General features: G+C 42.2%; 2 protein-coding genes across 3 annotated transcripts in view; one reads left to right on the top strand and one right to left on the bottom strand.

Annotated features, from left to right (window-relative positions):
• The window catches only part of LOC106613492 (26S proteasome non-ATPase regulatory subunit 1), a 113,394-nt gene that overhangs the window by 34,597 nt on the left and 60,746 nt on the right, over positions 1 to 18,051 (top strand). The gene's annotated exons all lie outside the window — the stretch shown is intronic.
• On the bottom strand, positions 2 to 16,407 carry LOC106613493 (5-hydroxytryptamine receptor 2B). Of its 2 annotated transcripts, none has more exons than XM_014215781.2 (4): positions 15,910 to 16,407; positions 14,204 to 14,840; positions 6,811 to 7,011; positions 2 to 2,451 (listed from the first exon to the last, which is right to left on the bottom strand). In XM_014215781.2, exons 2-4 carry the CDS (start codon positions 14,463 to 14,465, stop codon positions 1,529 to 1,531), a joined length of 1,386 nt encoding a protein of 461 aa, XP_014071256.1. In that variant the 5' UTR covers positions 14,466 to 14,840; positions 15,910 to 16,407; the 3' UTR covers positions 2 to 1,528. The 2 variants fall into 2 exon arrangements, with proteins under 2 accessions (XP_014071256.1, XP_014071257.1); XM_014215782.2 differs by lacking the exon at positions 15,910 to 16,407 and adding an exon at positions 11,805 to 11,871 and having other exon boundaries at positions 14,204 to 14,401.

Below are 18,051 nucleotides of genomic sequence, written 5' to 3'. Positions count from 1 at the left end.
ATAAAAATGATATATAAACATGTTTTATTTTACCACTTGAGGGCGATCAGACGATTTCTGCGGGTCTGTACTCCAGAAGTTCTTACTGGCAGTAAAAACTGATGATTGCCAGAACATGGTGTAGTTTTTAAATGCATTGGGGCCTGTAGATTGCCATGCTTCTCTCTATATTCAGCTATTAATAGGCTACATCTAGTTATTAAAAAGCTGTGTAATATAATTTTGCAATGCAAGTAATTACTATATTCTAAAGTATGTCATTTTGAGATTATTTTTTACATCCCAAAATAGGTCACTGCCCCTTTTAAGACAACCATTCCAAAATATATCAACTCGCTACAGTAGGCTAGCCAAGACACATGCTAGGTGTCTTTTTGTAGCTTTCTTTTAGCAGACTATCAACAGTAGCCAGCATATTGCTAGTACTGTATGTTCACTATTGAAGGTTGTAAATCACTTTCCCTAAAGTAAAGGAGCTCAGCGAATGGATTAATGACCATTTATTTTGCTCAGGACAGCTCGTGTGTGCTGTGTAAAGGCCATTGGCGTCGGCTAATAAAACATTTTTTTAATTTAATGTGCTGTAGTTGTGACTTGCGGGAACAAGTGGTGCTTCAATGAACGGTCAATCATATTGCTCAAATACAAATGGCATGACTTTATCGCGTGTAGTCTTCAGTGGTAGAGCGGGTAAATGTTGAACTGGAACACAAAAAATGCACTGAAAAGTTACTGGGCCAGTGAGACGAGATCCATCGGGCATAGTCAATGTCAGACCCAATTTATGAACCAGGAATTTTATGCTAAATACATATCCATCTGTAGGCTATACATTTGTATTTTACAAGCTTCCCATTTGCAAAGGTTTTGTCTTTGTTGCATTTTATATATAATAATCCATTTGGATGCTATAACAGTTTGGGAAAATAGGACCTGTGACTATACAATAAATCTATATTATTGTATATAAAAGCACTTACCAAAAAATTGCAATTAAAATGGGTGGTATTTATAAACTATTGTGTGAAGGTGACGTGTTTGTCCTCTCAATAGGTAAGAATCCCATCTCCTCAATGGAAATTGTCCATAGCAGAGAATTAAATAGCCCAAGGTGACAGGATTAGCATTGGAATACACATTGTATCCACTGAGAGAGTTTCCAGACAGTCATGTCTTCATTCCTTATGTATTTCTCTGGCGGCTTTCTTAAGAACAATCCGACCTGACCCTTGTCAGCTTATCTTTTATTGAGGGCAACCACCTCAACACACCTATTTGATGTCTCATTTTACGCATAATGTTCAGCTATCTCTGTACAGAGGGCCTCTTATTTGTTTGACAGAAATTGACATCTCCTTTTTGTTTTCCCCCTGAGAGCACACTGTTTTCTTGAATAGAAAATAATCCATGTGATGCTCATGGAAGGTAATCCCCTGGGGAGCTCACAACTCAAGCCTTTGGGTACCTCTTACATGTGGCTTTCTGGTTCTAGTTGTTTCCCTTTTGCTGACTGCATTTTCCGAAAGGCCTACAAGAAACTGACATGCTCTTCGGATTTGCAGTCCTCGTTCTCGGTAAGGAGCAGTGTGTCCAGTAGAATGCTGCCAGAGGACTGTATTGGTGCTTGCCTTCGGCTCAGTTGACTCTGATAGCACACTGGCCCGATGCCGTTTTTCATTCCCCGCTTCATGAACAGCTTAGAGTTCTCCGCCACAGATGAACGGAAGGAGATCCGTGTTAGATTCCTGCAGCCATGCTGTTCCCTTGTATGGCTGCCTGGCCCATTACTGATGCCGCTGTAGTTAAAGGTGATGTAGCGTGTGAAGGCTTGGCGGAAAGTCTTGTTGAATAGGGTATAGACCAGCGGGTTGATACCAGATGACACGTAGCCCACCCACACAAAGATCTCCATCAGACGGCCGATCACATTGACGTCGCAGCTCGCACAAAGCACAGAGGTGATGTTAGTGATGAAGAATGGGCACCACATGACCACAAACAGCAGGAAGACGATGCCCAGCACCTTAGAGGCACGCTGCTCATTGGTCAGGTTTTGCATGGACTTCTTGCCCATGGTGGACATGCGACGGATGGGGATATCTTCACTTGTCATGGGGTTGGTAGGAGCGGTGGGATTTCCTGGCAGTTTCTCAGTTGTGGGAGAGGCCATGGACTGCTCCCTCTGGAAGACTGTGGAGACTGTTGGGCGAGTGAAGCGCTGGGTGACCTTTGACCTGAGCAGAAAAGCTTTCTTGCGCAACACCTGAATGGTGAGCAGGTAGATGACCATCATGATGGTTAAAGGGATGAAAAAAGCTGTCATGGAGCCATACATGATGAACTCTCGGAAGCTGTCTGGTTTCAGTAGGCAGGTATGGTTGCTGTTAAAGGTGACATTGTTTGGAAGATGGTAGTTTCTCAGCCCCTTGATGGGAATGGGGATTGCGATACCTGTGTAAGAGAGAGAGAGAAGTTTGGTTAATCAAATCATCAATGCAAACTTTGCATCCTACTCTTGGTTGTTTGAGATTCAATGTGTTTTGGGAGTAGATGTAGTATCTTCTCACAGCTTAGTTTTCCACGGTGGTCACTTTATGCCGCTTTTGTTTTTTGCATTTTATTGTTGGACATCAAATCTTCATATCTGCTTTTCCTTTTGATGTTGCCGGAGTATAAAACTGTATAAAGCCTCATGCTTTCACAACTGAGGACAGCAGAGGTAGTGCAAAGGGTTAGGAAGAAAAACTGCTTTCTGTGAGTCCTGGAAGTTCTCATTCTTTGCTTAACAATCCAATAAAGTAACCATATATCGCCAGCTATAATACAGTGACAATGAACACACACCCTGGACAAAGACACTCTTCCACAGTTGTGGTGTCTAAGTGCTGCCCCTGTAACTCAAAGCAATCTGGTTTTGCTCAGCGAAAGAAAGTAAATGTGTAGAACCTAGCCCTGAGTGAAAACTAGGGGTGTGCTGTTGTGAAGATGTCCGAACGCTCCATGACTACCACTATTGCCAGGCTAAACTCTGCCAAGTCCTCACACCGCAGTCTCCCAAATGCTTCAGCCAGAGGAACCGTCTGGGCTGACGATGTTAACGAGCATAGGGGTGTTTAATTTCATTTCCTACTGGAAAGCTAATATTTAACGGATAACAGATCATTAAAAGCAAACCAGTATGCTTATATACCGAGGGTTCACTGGCCAGTCATCAGTAATACAGACTCGGCAGTGGACTCTAAAGTAATATCATCAATCAGGAAAATAAAACGATGTTTGTTTCAACTGTCAAACTATCTCTTTGGACTATGGCAAATGACATTTGGGTCTAGGCTTACATTGGGCCAAAAATGGGAAACCAGTTTGAGTCTGGAATTCCCTCGTATGAAATATGCCCTGTGAGAAGAGGATTCCAGTGTTTCAGCTCCATCTGCACCTCATTTATAGTCTAATAATAGGCTAACCAAATGGATGCAATGATCAGGGGCCCTTCGAGTTCATTAAGGTAGGGGCTATCAATGAGAAGGCTAAGATATTCTACACATAACAGACCTAAGATTTGAACACACACTCCCATCTTTCATAGCAAATTAATCTGAGATTAATAGCAGAGAGAGGGGCAGGCAGACCGACAGTCGGGACTGTGCGTATAGGCGATAACATGGTCATCTTTATCTCACATTGTCTTGTCTTGCAATGCCTCAAATTCAGTCTATTAAAATATATACACTACCAGTCAAAAGTTTTAGAACACCTACTCATTCAAGGGTTTTTCTTTATTTTTACTATTTTCTACATTGTAGAATAATAGTGAAGACATCAAAACTATGAAATAACACAAATGGAATCATGTAGTAAACAAAATGGCATTAAACAAATCAAAATATATTTGAGATTCTTCAAAGTAGCCACCCTTTTCCTTGACAGCTTTGCACACTCTTGGCATTCTCTCAACCAGCTTCATGAGGTTGTCACCTGGAATGCATTTCAATTAACAGGTGTGCCTTGTTAATAGTTAATTTGTGGAATTTCTTTCCTTCTTAATGCGTTTGAGCCAATCAGTTGTTGTGACAAGGTAGGGGTGGCATACAGAAGATAGCCCTATTTGGTAAAAGACCAAGTCCATATTATGCAAAGAACAGCTCAAAAAATATATATATTTAAAAAAAATTATATATATTTTTAACCTTTTATTTAACTAGGCAAGTCGGTTAAGAACAAATTCTTATTTACAATGACGGCCAAGGAACAGTGGGATAACTGCCTTGTTCAGGGACAGAACGACAGATTTCGACCTTGGCAGCTCAGGGATTCGATCCACCAACCTTTTGGTTACTGGCCCAATGCTCTAACTAGGCTACCTGCCGCCCCAAATAAGCAAAGAGAAACGACAGTCCATCATTACTTTAAGACATGAAGGTCAGTCAATGCGGAAAATGTTAAGAACTTTGAAAGTTTCTTCAAGTGCAGTCGCAAAAACCATCAAGTGCTATGATGAAACTGGCTTTCATGAGGACCGCCACAGGAATGGAAGACCCCGAGTTACCTCTGCTGCAGAGGATAAGTTCATTAGAGTTACCAGCCTCAGAAATTGCAGCCCAAATAAATGCTTCACTCAGTTAAAGCAACAGACAAATCTCAACATCAACTGTTCAGAGGAGACCGTGAATCAGGGCTTCGTGGTTGAATTGCTGCAGAGAAACCATTACTGAAGAACACCAATAAGAAGAAGAGACTTGCTTGGGCCAAGAAACATGAGCAATGGACATTAGACCGGTGGAAATGGGGTGTTGCTGGTGACGCTGTCATTTGATATATTTAGATTTCAAGGCACACTTAACCAGAATGGTTACCACAGCATTCTGCAGTGATACGCTATCCCATCTGGTTTGGGCTTAATGGGACTATCATTTGTTTTTCAAAAGGACAATGACCCAACACACCTCCAGGCTGTGTAAGGGCTATTTTACCAAGAAGGAGAGTGATGGAGTGCTGCATCAGATGACTTGGCCTCCACAATCACCCATCCTCAATCCAATTGAGATGGCTTGGGATTGAGTTGGACTGCAGAGTGAAGGAAAAGCAGCCACCAAGTGCTCCACATATGTGGGAACTCCTTCAAGGCTGTTGGAAAAGTATTCCAGGTGAAGCTGGTTGAGAGAATGCCAGGAGTGTGCAAAGCTGTCATCAAGGCAAAAGGTGGCTATTTGAAGAATCTCAAATATAGAATATATTTTGACTCTTAACACTTTTTTTTCTGGTTACTACATGATTCCATATGTATTTTCATAGTTTTGATGTCTTCACTATTATTCTACAATGTAGAAAATAGTCAAATAAAGAAAAACCCTTGAATGAGTAGGTGTTCTATAACTTTTGACCGGTGTTGGGTGTGTATGCTACCGTTCAAAAGTTTGGGGTCACTTAGCATTGTCCTTGTTTTTGAAAGAGAAGCACATTTTTTACGTCCATTAAATAGCATCAATTTCATCAGAAATACAGTGTAGCCATTGTTAATGTTGTAAGTGACTATTGTAGCTGGAAATGGCTGATTAATTATTTTTTTTAATGGAATATTTACATAGCTGTACAGATGGCCATTATCAGAAATCATCACTCCTGTGTTCCAATGGCATGTTGTGTTAGCTAATCCAAGTTTATTATTTGAAAAGGCTAATTGATCATTAGAAAACCATTTTGCAATTATGTTAGCAGAGCTGAAAACTGTTGGTCTGATTTTAAAGAAGCAATACAACTGGCCATCTTTAGACTAGTTGAGTATCTGGAGCATCAGCATTTGTGGGTTCGATAACAGGCTCAAAATGGTCAAAAACAAATAACTTTCTTCTGAAACTCGACAGTCTATTCTTGTTCTGAGAATTGAAGTCTATTCCATGCCAGAAATTGCCAAGAAACTGAAGATCTCCTCCAACGCTGTGTACTACTCCTTTCACAGAATAGCGCAAACTGTCTCTAACCAGAATAGAAAGAGTGGGAGGCCCCGGTGCACAACTGAGCAAGAGGACAGTACATTAGTGTCTAGTTTGAGAAACAGACGCCTCATAAGTCCTCAACTGGCAGTTTCATTAAATAGTACCCGCAAAACACCAGTCTTAACGTCACCAGTGAAGAGGCGACTCCGGGATGCTGGCCTTCTAGGCAGAGTTCCTCTGTCCAATGTCTGTTCTCTTTTGCCCATCTTAATATTTTTTCTTTTTATTGGCCAGTTTGAGATATGGCTTTTTCTTTGCAACTCTGCCTAGAAGGCCAGCATAACTGAGTCGCCTCTTCACTATTGACGTTGAGACTGGTGTTTTGCGGGTACTATTTAATGAAACTGCCAGTTGAGGACTTGTGAGGAGTTTGAGCCAGTTTGCGCTGTTCTGTGAAGGGAGTATAGACAGCGTTGTGGTTATGTGAAATTCATTTCCTTCCTGGAGGATAACTCTCAATCATTTAACCTCCCTTTTCATTTTATGCTTCTTTTGGTCAAGTCTTTCAGGATCGTTTACTGGGTTTTTCCACAGGTCACCTTGACTGCTATCACTCTGATGCTCTGTTACTGTTACGATGTGTTGCATTCCCTCCCTAGAAACTTCACCCCCACTTTATGTGAAAGTTTGTATAGTTTCTGCTTTTATTGCATCCGACTTTCTTTTCTGACCATCACAAGGCTTGCCACAGATGCTAAGGAATTGAACTGCAATGATATAGACTAAAGTACCTCGATCAAGCTATCACTTTAGAAACATTGCAGAATGCTCCTGATATCAACAGTCAACACAGGACAAAAAAAACAGCGCAGCTTACCAATGGATATGAGCCACACCACTGCTATCTTGGCCATGGCTTTGGACCTGGACTTATACTGGCTGTGCTGAATGGGTTTCTTGATGGCTATGTAGCGGTCCAGTGAGATGGCACACAGGTGCATAATGGACGCTGTGGAGAACAGGACGTCCAGGAAGAGCCAGATTGGGCAGAGGAACTCCGGAAGAGGCCACCCGGAATCTGAGAAACAGAAAAAAGATGGAAAGAATCGGATAGTTAACTGCTCTCATAGGCCAATACAGAACCATTTGAGATGAAAAGAACACAGTTCTCAAACTTGATTACTGTGGTGCTGAATCTTTTATGTTTTCACCTTACATCAGATAAAGTCTTATTGAATTTAGATTTTAGTGACTAAGTCATGATGATTTTGTTTTAACAACTTGAGTTAAATTGCTATCTATAAGTGTTCGCTCATGAAACATGGGACCGAAATAAGATCCCAAAAATTTTCCATGCGCACAAAAAGCTATTTTCTCAAGTGTTGTGTTGAGGAGGATTTCTGTTTGTAATAAAGCCCTTTTTTTGTGGGGAAAAACTCATTCTGATTAGGTGGGCTTGGCTCCCAGGTGGGTGGGCCTGGCTACCAAGTGGGTGAGCCTTGGAGGGCATGGCTACACCCCTGCCCAGTCATATGAAATTCATAGATGAGGGTCTAATGAATTTATTTCAACTGACTGATTTCCTTATATGATCTGTAACTCAGTAAAGTCTTTGAAATTGTTACATGCTGCGTTTATATTTTTGTTCAGAAATTGTACTGATATGTCCTCAGCACACCTATTATATTGTAAATGGAGGTTGTGTTGTTGACCTCACCAGCATTGGGGAGATACGCTTCAATAGTGGATTAAAACCAGCTCTGATGTAGTGAATTCTGTTTGTTTATTTTAGTAAAGAATGAATTCACTGCAGAGATGCTTCTCTTATGACTGTGTATGGAGCTGAAAGCTCTATGCTCTTGATGTAGATGTGTTCAAGCACCCTTCTCTCCAGAACTGTTTATTCTGGGTCTCGGATGTGAAATTAGCGAGTAATGTGGCTGGATTATGTCCCATTGCACATCAGCATTGTAAAAGATCCTGTTGTTGAAAAAGTTGTTGAATGATTTATTTAGTTAGTGTTAACCCTTTAGCTGATTGCTTGTACTTCATAACTCGAGCATTAGTGAATACATCACATTTATTTTTGGATCCAAGTATTACTTCTAATGTATCTTCGTATACAATTCTAAAAGACATCCGCTTTTGAAGAAATGGTTCTTAAACACAATATTTGAGTGTCCTCCCTTCATGTTTTACATGCGCCCTAGGACTGTAATGGACACTCCTTACCCACTTTATTGGGTTCCACGGCACACCATTTCAGGTGCTTTGTTCAGCTTGATGCATCATTTTGCCATTTCTCCTTGTTTAATTATTATATATTTTGGTTTATATTTAAATAAACTTTGATAGGGACTTTCTAAGAGTATTTTTTTGTGGGCCCTTTGTAATTCCTATTATCTGTCTACTTAACATGGACAAAGACACAAAAAATTCTCTCTATGGGAATAAGCTCATACACTCAACATATTCTATACATGTGGTGATATTATGTGCTTAGACCGGAGTTTAAATCTGTCTGCAGGCAAAGTTTCTGAAGCTGTACACTGAACAATAATATAAACGCAGCATGCAAAACTGTACAGTTCATATAAGGAAATAAATAAATTGGGCCCTAATGTATGGATTTCACATGACTGGGAATATAGATATGCATCTGTTGGTCACAGATACCTTAAAAAAAAGGTAGGGGCGTGGATCAAAAAAACAGTCAGTATCTGGTGTGACCACCATTTGCCTCATGCAGCGCGACACATCTCCTTCGCATAGATTTGATCAGGCTGTTGATTGTGGCCTGTGGAATGTTGTCCCACTCTTGGCTGTGCGAAGTTGCTGGATATTGGCGGGAACTGGATCATGCCATTGTACAAGTCAATCCAGAGCATCCCAAACATGCTCAATGGGTGATTATATATTTTTTACATTTAACCTTTATTTAACTAGGCAAGTCAATTAAGAACAAAACCTCTTATTTACAATGAAGGCCTACCTTTTGCCTGACTTCAGTGTGCAAATGCTCCCCTTTGATATGCTCTTCACGGATGAATCCCGGTTTCAACTGTACCGGGCAGATGGCAGACAGCTTGTATGGCGTGTGGGCGAGCAGTTTGCTGATGTCAACATTGTGAACAGAGTGCCCAATGGTGGCGGTGGGGTTATGGTATGGGCAGGCATAAGCAACAGACAACAAACACATTTTATTGATGGCAATTTGAATGCACAGAGATACTGTGATGAGATCCTATGGACCATTGTTGTGCCATTCATCATCCACCATCACCTCATGTTTCAGCATAATAATGCACATTCCTTTGTAACTTGTCCCAATTGAAACCAGCTGCTTTCTATGAGAACGTCGCAAGGATCTGTATACAATTCCTGGAAGCTGAAAATATCCCAATTCTTCCATGGACTGCATACTCACCAGACATATGGGCTCCTGAGTGGCGCAGCGGTCTAAGGCACTTCATCTCAGTGCAAGAGGTGCCACTACAGTCCCTGGTTCGAATCCAGGGCAGCGCACAATTGGCCCAGCGTCGTCCGGGTTTGGCCGGGATAGGCCGTCATTGTAAGTAAGAATTTGTTTTTAACTGACTTGCCTAGTTAATTGAATGTTATTTAACCTTTATTTATCTTGCAACAGCTTTGGTGGACATTCCTGCAGCCAGCATGCCAATTTCCCTCAACTTGAGACATCTGTGGCATTGTGTTGTGACAACTGCACATTTTAGTGGTATTTTATTGTGCCCAGCACAAGGTGCACCTGTGTAATGATCATGCTGTTTAATCAGCTTCTTAATATGCCACAGGTGGATGGATTCGTTTGGCAAAGGAGAAATGCTCACTAACAGGGATGTTCAGATCATGAAACATGAGACCAACACTCTACATGTTGCGTTTATATTTTTGTCCATTATGTGTTACCAATGCTACAGAGGTGTCCACCCAAGGCCACATTTATAAGTAAAACTTATAAAGCCATAGCAGTGGACCGGCTACTCTGTGAGAGCGAATACTTTGAAAACCGAGCTACAAACCTCTAGTGTAGGGTGAGGTCACCATTCCAAAGTGGGAGAAAGCCAGTTAGCATTTTCAGCTTTGTTTTAGTACTGTCTTATTAAATGGCTGTCTTTTGAGCATTATTGTCTTAACGATAATTATTATTGCTTACTTTAGAAAATGTCCCCGTTCCAGCAAATACCAGGGTATAAACGCTCTGTCCTGCGCCATTGATGTCTGTCAGGCTCTCTGATTACACAAGACATGCACACAGTTCTTAAAGGCCTCATACTTTATATGGGAATCGTTTTTTTTCTCCTCCACACTCCGAGTGCATCTGTAAACGCATCCTAAATCTTAAACACTCACCTGGCCATCACAATTGTTTTATGGTCTTTCTGGATACCCGTATTAGTGGAATCGGCTATTTATTAAGCCACACCAGTTGCTGACAGGTGTATAAAATCGAACACACAGCCATGCAATCTGAATAGCCAAACATTGGTAGTAGAATGACCTTTCAATGTGGCACCGTCATAGGATGCCACCTTTCCAAGTCAGTTCGTCAAATTTCTGACCTGCTAGAGCTGCCCTGGTCAACTGTAAGTGCTGTTATTGTGAAGAGGAAACAACTAGGAGCAACAACGGGTCAGCCACGAAGTGGTAGGCCACACAAGCTCACAGAACGGGACAGCTGAGTGCTGAAGCGCTTAAAAAGTCTGTCTTTGGTTGTAACTCTCACTACCGAGTTCCAAACTTCCTCTAGAAGCAAGGTCAGCACAATAACTTCATCAGGAGCTTCATGAAATGGGTTTCCATGGCCGAGCAGCCACACATAAGCCTAAGATCACATTGTCAAGTGTCAGCTGGAGTGGTGTAAAGCTCGCCGCCATTGGAGCAGTGGAAACGCGTTCTCTGGAGTGATGAATCACGCTTCACCATCTGGCAGTCCGACAGACTAATCTGGGATTTGGGGGATGCCAGGAGAATGCTACCTGTCCCAATGCATAGTGCAAACTGTAAAGATTGGTGGAAGAGGAATAATGGTCTGAGGCTGTTTTTCATGGTTCGGGCTAGGACCCTTAGTTCCAGTGAAGGGAAATCTTAACACTACAGCATACAATGACCTTCTAGACTATTCTGTGCTTCCAACTTTGTGGCAACAGTTTGGGCAAGATCATTTCCTGTTTCAGCATGACAATGCCCCTGTGCACAAAGCGAGGTTCAAAAATAAATGGTTTGTCGAGATTGGTGTGAAAGATCTTGACTGGCCTGCACAGAGCCTTGACCTCCACCCCATTGAACACCTTTGGGATAAATTGGAACGCTGAGTGCAAGCAGGGCGTAATTGCCCAACATCAGTGCCTGACCTCACTAATGCTCTTGCGGCTGAATGGAAGCAAGTCCCCACAGCAATGTTCCAACATCTAGTAGAAAGCCTTCCCTGAAGAGTGGAGGCTGATATAGAAGCAAAGGGGGTACAATCTCCAAATTTGATGCCCATGATTTTGATATGAGATGGTCGACAAGCAAGCAAGTGTCCACATACTTTTGGTTATGCAGTGTTGCTAGATACTTTGCTTGACAATTGAGGTCCCACAGATGAAAGTAAATAATTGTAGTTTTTTGAAGGCTGTAAGAACTTCCAGAGTTTTCTGTTTTCACTGAGGTCCTTTAAGGCAGCATTCATTCATAAATTGTATTGTTCTTGTTTTAAGCTCTCCACTGGAGCACTAATTTGATATTCTGGAGGTGGCTCAAAAGCTTTAAATCTAGCATGTTTTGACCCAGGATTCTCCAAACGAATTATGGTTAAGCCTAAATGAAAAGACAGCTCTGGTTGAGTGGGAAATATATATCTATGCCTACCTGTTGTGTGTGGGTAGACTGGGTGAGTCTGGGACCGAGGCATGCCTTCTAAAAGCGTGACCTCTCCCTGAAACAGACAGTATTGAGCTCATTAGTGAAGAAGGGTAAGAATGTTCTGTCATCCCCTTGGTTCAGAGGAGCATCGACCATAGTGACACTTGTGGGCTATTTCGTGAAATCTTAATCATCACTCTACTTTTCACACTGGTGGTTGAAAAATGTACATCGTTTCTGGAATGTCAGGTCTTGTGACCCAGTTGTCCCATGGCCCAAACATATTTAAGTAAGCATTTATATCTGTCCTCAATATAAACACATTTCGTCGTGCTACCTCGCAAACATGGCACTAAGGTAGGCGCCTCCCTGTCCGACTCCTTCAAACAGCTTTTCTTAATGGGTCTCTATGGTTACCCGAGACTTATTCAGCTGTATATTTAGGTTTACTCTGTAGTGTAGTCAGTTTACAGTGCACCTTTTTAAACAGTGCAACCATTTAATTTTTCAAGGTGTTGACTGTAAGCCTTAAATTCATCTGCTAGGCAGATGTGGAAAAGGACCTCAGGACTTCTTACAGCTCTTATAGACATCAATTGTACACTAGCCATACCCTCTTTCTCAGTAAAAGGTTTCATTTTGGAGGAAGGTCTAACTATGATTGGGTTCACCATCTCATTAATATTGGATATTTGATGCAATAGCTAGGCTAATTGGGATTAGTCTGGCATTTCCCCCGCAGCCAGGGCTTGGGATGGAGAGGAGATATTTATCCAGCCAGACACAGAAGAAAGTGGAGAAATGTTCAAAAACCATGAATTGCTGGCACTTTCTCTACGCTATGTAGTTGTGGTTTATTGGGTGTTTAGAGAGTCTTAGGTTTAATGTCAGTGGTATATTAGCGGTCACGATACTGTGGTTATATAACATGTAGCTACAACATGTCGTCCCTGTCCTCTGGTAAATGTCTTGTATTATTTGGATGTGAGCACTGATCCCCTCTCTCGCCATTTGCCTTCACACACTGTTCTTAGCGCCGCCGGCCTGGATGTACACACGCCTTAACTGGCCCACCGTGCCGAGAGGCTCTAAAGGCTCGGCGTGAAGCACTAAACTCTGTTTATGTGTGTTTATGTCCCCCTGACCCCCCCCCCGCTGTGTGCTCTGTCTCCAGCCAGTAGAGAAATGACAGCTGCCTCTGCACAGTCGTACTTTGCATCCATTCCGTACATTGACGAGCTCTGTGTGCTCTTACACGTGCGTACGCATACTCACACACACACACACAGCCCCCCTCCATCCTCTGAACAAAGGCTACTTCTCTTCAAAAGCCACTAGCTGTTTAGTCTTGGCCCTTTCTGTCAACTATAAACTATGGTCACTGAATACAATCCATCTGCTCATGTTCTCCAGATTTAGAACTAAGACCCTCGAAAAAGACACAGGGATTGTCTGACATGATAAGCATGAGGACATGGCTTTGACATTGTTTATCCCCTGCTATCCATGCATCTAGCCCCGACGACTGCATTAAGATGTGATGGAAGGAAGCAGCTTCCCCCCCTTAGCAGTTTGCCTCATGCCCGCAGTTTGCACGGCACATTTGGTTCTTATGCAAAGAAAGTGCTTGTTTTCTGAAAGCATGACTTTTGCTTTCAGAAAGGTTGGTTTGTGATTTGGAAAATTGTCTGTGAAAGTCGTGCAGAAATTGGGTCATCATGATCATTGCTAGCTGATAGGGCTGTGCTACGGTCGTGATTACATAGCCAAAGGAAGTCGTTTGTTTATTGTCCACTATCTTGTGTTTTTGTCATCTGCTATAATTTGTTTACAGCTGGCGGAGATTCAGCAGCATCTCTGTTGGTGTCCTATTAAACTCTAGCGCTCTTGAATTATCGTAAATATGCACGCCTATTTTTTGGTTCTGTTAACGAATGATGAACACAATTCTTGTTGTCAACGAATGAGTCTGCTCGATCCAATTTCCATTTTTAGGCAACCTACTGTAATGGCTTTCTGCGTTGCAATGCATATTTACTGAACCGGTGCGCTCAGGTGTTTCCCGGGGCTCTCGACTGACAGCAGCTTTATAATGGCAGCTCCATGGGGACTGGGCTATACAAGTGCAATTTAGACCTAATTTATGGGAGCCAAGCTAAGCAAAAGTACTAGGCCAGCCTTTTCACTTGAATCAGCAATATGTCGCTGTATTGAGGCTGGAAGGGAATCATTCTAAATTAAGATGATGTTGAGGCAATCATCGGGTCACAGTTCTATGAACTGTTCACACTTGTAGGACCAGTAGATTTTAGTATAAGCAGTGTCTTGAGTTTCAAGTGAATGTACCATTGAAGGGATCCTTTCTCATGGCATGGCAAACGGGCAGTCATGTTGGGGTGACTTACTGTATAGCACAGTGATGAGGGCGATGGGCATCACCAGGAGTCCCACCAGCAGGTCGGCCACTGCCAGGGACATCAGGAAGTAGTTGGTGGCGTTCTGCAGCTTCCTCTCCAGCGACACGGCCAAGATGACCAGGATGTTGCCCCCGATGGTGGGGATGATAACCATGATGATGAGCAGAGCAGCCCAGTGCAGCTGAGCCCCGGCCACCTCCCCGGCCCCCGAGCCGTTGGTCCCCAGCGGGACTGCATCTGGCTGGGACATCCTGCTGTGGAAGGGATGGCTGACCTGGGCACGGGTCGTGGTTCTGCTCTGGCTGGCTCAGGGGGCTTGGCCAGCATGGTCACAGGGTCCCACAGGTACGGGGGAGGGCAGTGGAGGGCAGCTCAGAGCCAGCACACAGGGCGGTAGCTCATCCTCAGACTCAGCGTACAAACCAAAAGGGCCACGTCACAATCGAAAAAGCCCCACCACTCCAAAACTGAACAGGTCGCCTCAAGCTTGTTCCAGGTAGTAATCCAAGCACAGGTTGTACCACCACAGTAAAGGGGATGTTAGGTCAAGAGTTGGTTCTCTGACTCGTAGTTCAGGCGCCGGTGTCTTTTGGTTTCTGTACTCCCTAGAACATACCAGTTTCTACTAAAAGTTTTAAAAGGAAACAAAAGCGACAATGTTAAACCCCTTGCTCTGAAGGGGACATTAGCTTCAGTTTGAAGACTTAATGATGAGTGACATTTATGGTAACAAATGTTATGTATTTTTCCTGTATATTCATTAGTATTGGGTTCCAGTCCATGGCTAAGCAATTAACCAAGGAAGCAGATATCAGCTGTAATCAGTACTTGCATTCTTAACTCTGGCATGTTTGTGTGCGTGTGTTGGTTTTAGGTCTATTTCTGGAGTTTTCAAACAACTAACTTACAAAACAACTTTTAACCCGTAAGGTTTAAAACCATTGCATGTCATTTAAAAAACATAGAACTAATATTAAATGATACATGGTTTAATTTTGAACATACAATTTAATTAAGCTTATTTATTTTTGTTTTCAAATGCGATTTTAATTGACTTATTTCCTTAATTTCCCTATTGCTTTGTAGTGTTTATAGGAACTTAAAACATTGCTTATTTATTGCATATCCTAGTGGCTTTTTCTACTTTCATATTTCTAGATCAAAGTCATTATTTCATTGACAATAATATTACTCTAAATAGATTCATTGCATTCTCTAAATATACATGTTTTTTCCATCAATTTATCTTAGCCTTTTAATGTTAATTTGGACATACTCCAAGAGTCTTTTTGAAGTGTAGAACAATTATTTGACCCTCCTTAGCCTCTAGTCCGCTAGTTGAAGCCGCTCCCTAGAAACAAACTGCTTATCCCTGTTTAAGTTGTCACTGTTTTATCATTTGTCTACAACAGTTGGTACACCTCTGTCTGTGAGGGCTTTCAAAGGCTTTTTATAAATGCACTTGATAACGGAAAATAATTCAGGGTCTTAGCAAAAAGAAACTGGTTTTGTTAGACGTGAACTGGTCAAGTGGAATGGTATAGTCTAACGTTAGAACGAACAAAGCTCAGAAGTTCTTACAAATTGTAAACAATTTGAACACATTAACAATTTTCTGTAGATTTGTGATTATTTTATTTATTTTAGAATTATGAACAAACAGTAAGTGATTTTACTGAGTTTCACTTTCTTACCTTCAGCTAACGCAGAAGCCTGTGTGTTCTCCTTTAGTTTGTCCAGTTCATTTGCATCGCATTCAGAGCTGCTATATCCTTATTTTTCAATCACGCAATACCTTGCGCATTGGATAAACAGTGCTGTTCATCACCAAACAACTCAATCCTCAGACTCCTTTAGAGTGGCAGCTTTTTTTCTTGTCCCTGCTCACGTTTTTATATACGTAGAACCCCTCCAAAATCATAAAATGTCATAGGCAGCCCTCCCCTTGTGAAAATACTTGCCTAATATTATCTCACTTCGGTGCATTCCATGCTGAGGAATTTCCTTTGTCCCCGCATGTTGGATGAGCCCCTGGTTTGGATTCGCATCACCTACCGTTATCACAGGTTGAAAAGGTTCAGAGGTCCTCTCTCTGTCTCACGCTCTCTGTCTCACGCTCTCTGTCTCACGCTCTCTGTCTCACGCTCTCTGTCTCACGCTCTCTGTCTCACGCTCTCTGTCTCACGCTCTCTGTCTCACGCTCTCTGTCTCACGCTCTCTCAGGTTCTCTCTCGCTCTCTCAGGTTCTCTCTCTCGCTCTCTCTGGTTTGCTCTGTCTCTCGCTCTGTCGCTGTCCGTCTCTTTCTCTTGTCTCGCTCTTGCTCTCTCTGTCTTTGGTCGACTTGCTATTTCTCACTCTTTCTTTCTCCAACCTCCATGCTTACCCATGAGTCATGCTAAGGAGAAAATAGATGAATGTCCCAGAGTTGGCCGAATGCCAATGGTTCTGGGAGGTAATTTTCTTCAACACAGTCGTCCTACTGTTTATATTTGTCACTTTCTGCTCTCTCCTCCAGTAGGGACTGGGGATGGAAGTTGGAGGAGGAGGGAGTTGTTAGTGATGTCCTATTGAAACTGCATTTTCACTTCTTGAAAATATTTTTGTCTGCCTAGTCTCAAACGTTCATTGACATTTTTTTTAATCAAAGATAACATGATAGAAAGAATTGCCTTAAACGGGTATATTAGAAATTGCACAGCCAACCATTTTTATTAGTATTGATATACATACACCTAGCATCTCCTTGCATGCTTATATTACTTCCACTGCTGTCTTGTTGCATTGCTTTTAAAACCAGATGAAAAGCCATGAAGATGAGTATAAATATGATGTTCATGAAGTATACTGTGCTCCTAATGCACCTCAGGTGTCTAGACAGGAGTTGGACCAGACAAGGTATTTTATAAGCTCCCTTTCAGAGCCTGTTTAACATTTCAATTCACGGGAGCCCGAGAACGTTTCATCTCACTCCGATACCAGGCAGATACATTTTTGATAGTGCTCTAATTCATGACCACTGGTGTTAAGGACTGCCCTACCTCCACTGGCCAAGCGATTGCCTTTTAATTTCAGCTAAAGGTCATTCCTGATTCCTGTGTGGATCACTTGGATGCTCCTGATCCTCTGATGTAAGGAGTTGCTGAGAGACTTGCTGCTAGCACCTCACAGACATCTGTTCTCCACTTTGCTAGGCCAACGCTGCGGATGCTACTAGAAAACATTCTTGAAATAAATGCAATTTGAAGTTTCAGCTTACTTAGATATTCAGACCATGACATGCCCAATTCTTTAGATATCTTCTAGCTATACAGAATAACAATGGACATGTTTTCACTTAGATTTTCAGCCCTTTCAACTCTTGATTAAGTCTGCAGTCATTTCTAATTGGAGTGGGATTGATGGTGCACAAAGAGAAGAGCTGCAAAAGTTTCTTATGTCTGTTTGTGGAAAGAAACACTACACAGGTGCTTTTCATGGCACATTTTAATCATATGAATTGACAAAGCGAATCAAATCTGCTTTTTGGCATTGCAAAAATGTACTGGTTTCATTAACCTTTGTGTTTCCCTGCTTCTTTCACCTACTATGTGTGCCACTTCACTGGCCATCTCTGGAGGCTGAGAGTGGAAGGGACAGGATGGATTGATCTGGTGCTACTGTGCTTTTTTGTCTTTCCTGTTCTCTAAGCGTCAGACACCATCTGGATGTCTGGTGAAATGAAACATGAGGTGTGCACTAGGGTTGGTGCGATGTCATTCAAAATAAAGCTGTGATAGAGAATCACCTATAGACTCTGACTTTCACAATTGTTCCCATTTGAAAGCTGCAACTTTAG

The sequence above is a fragment of the Salmo salar genome, chromosome ssa10, assembly GCF_905237065.1.
Source record: "Salmo salar chromosome ssa10, Ssal_v3.1, whole genome shotgun sequence".
In the NCBI taxonomy this organism is placed as follows: Eukaryota; Metazoa; Chordata; class Actinopteri; order Salmoniformes; family Salmonidae; genus Salmo; species Salmo salar.
Note: the sequence above shows the minus strand (reverse complement) of the source record. Positions and strands in the feature narration are given on the sequence as shown.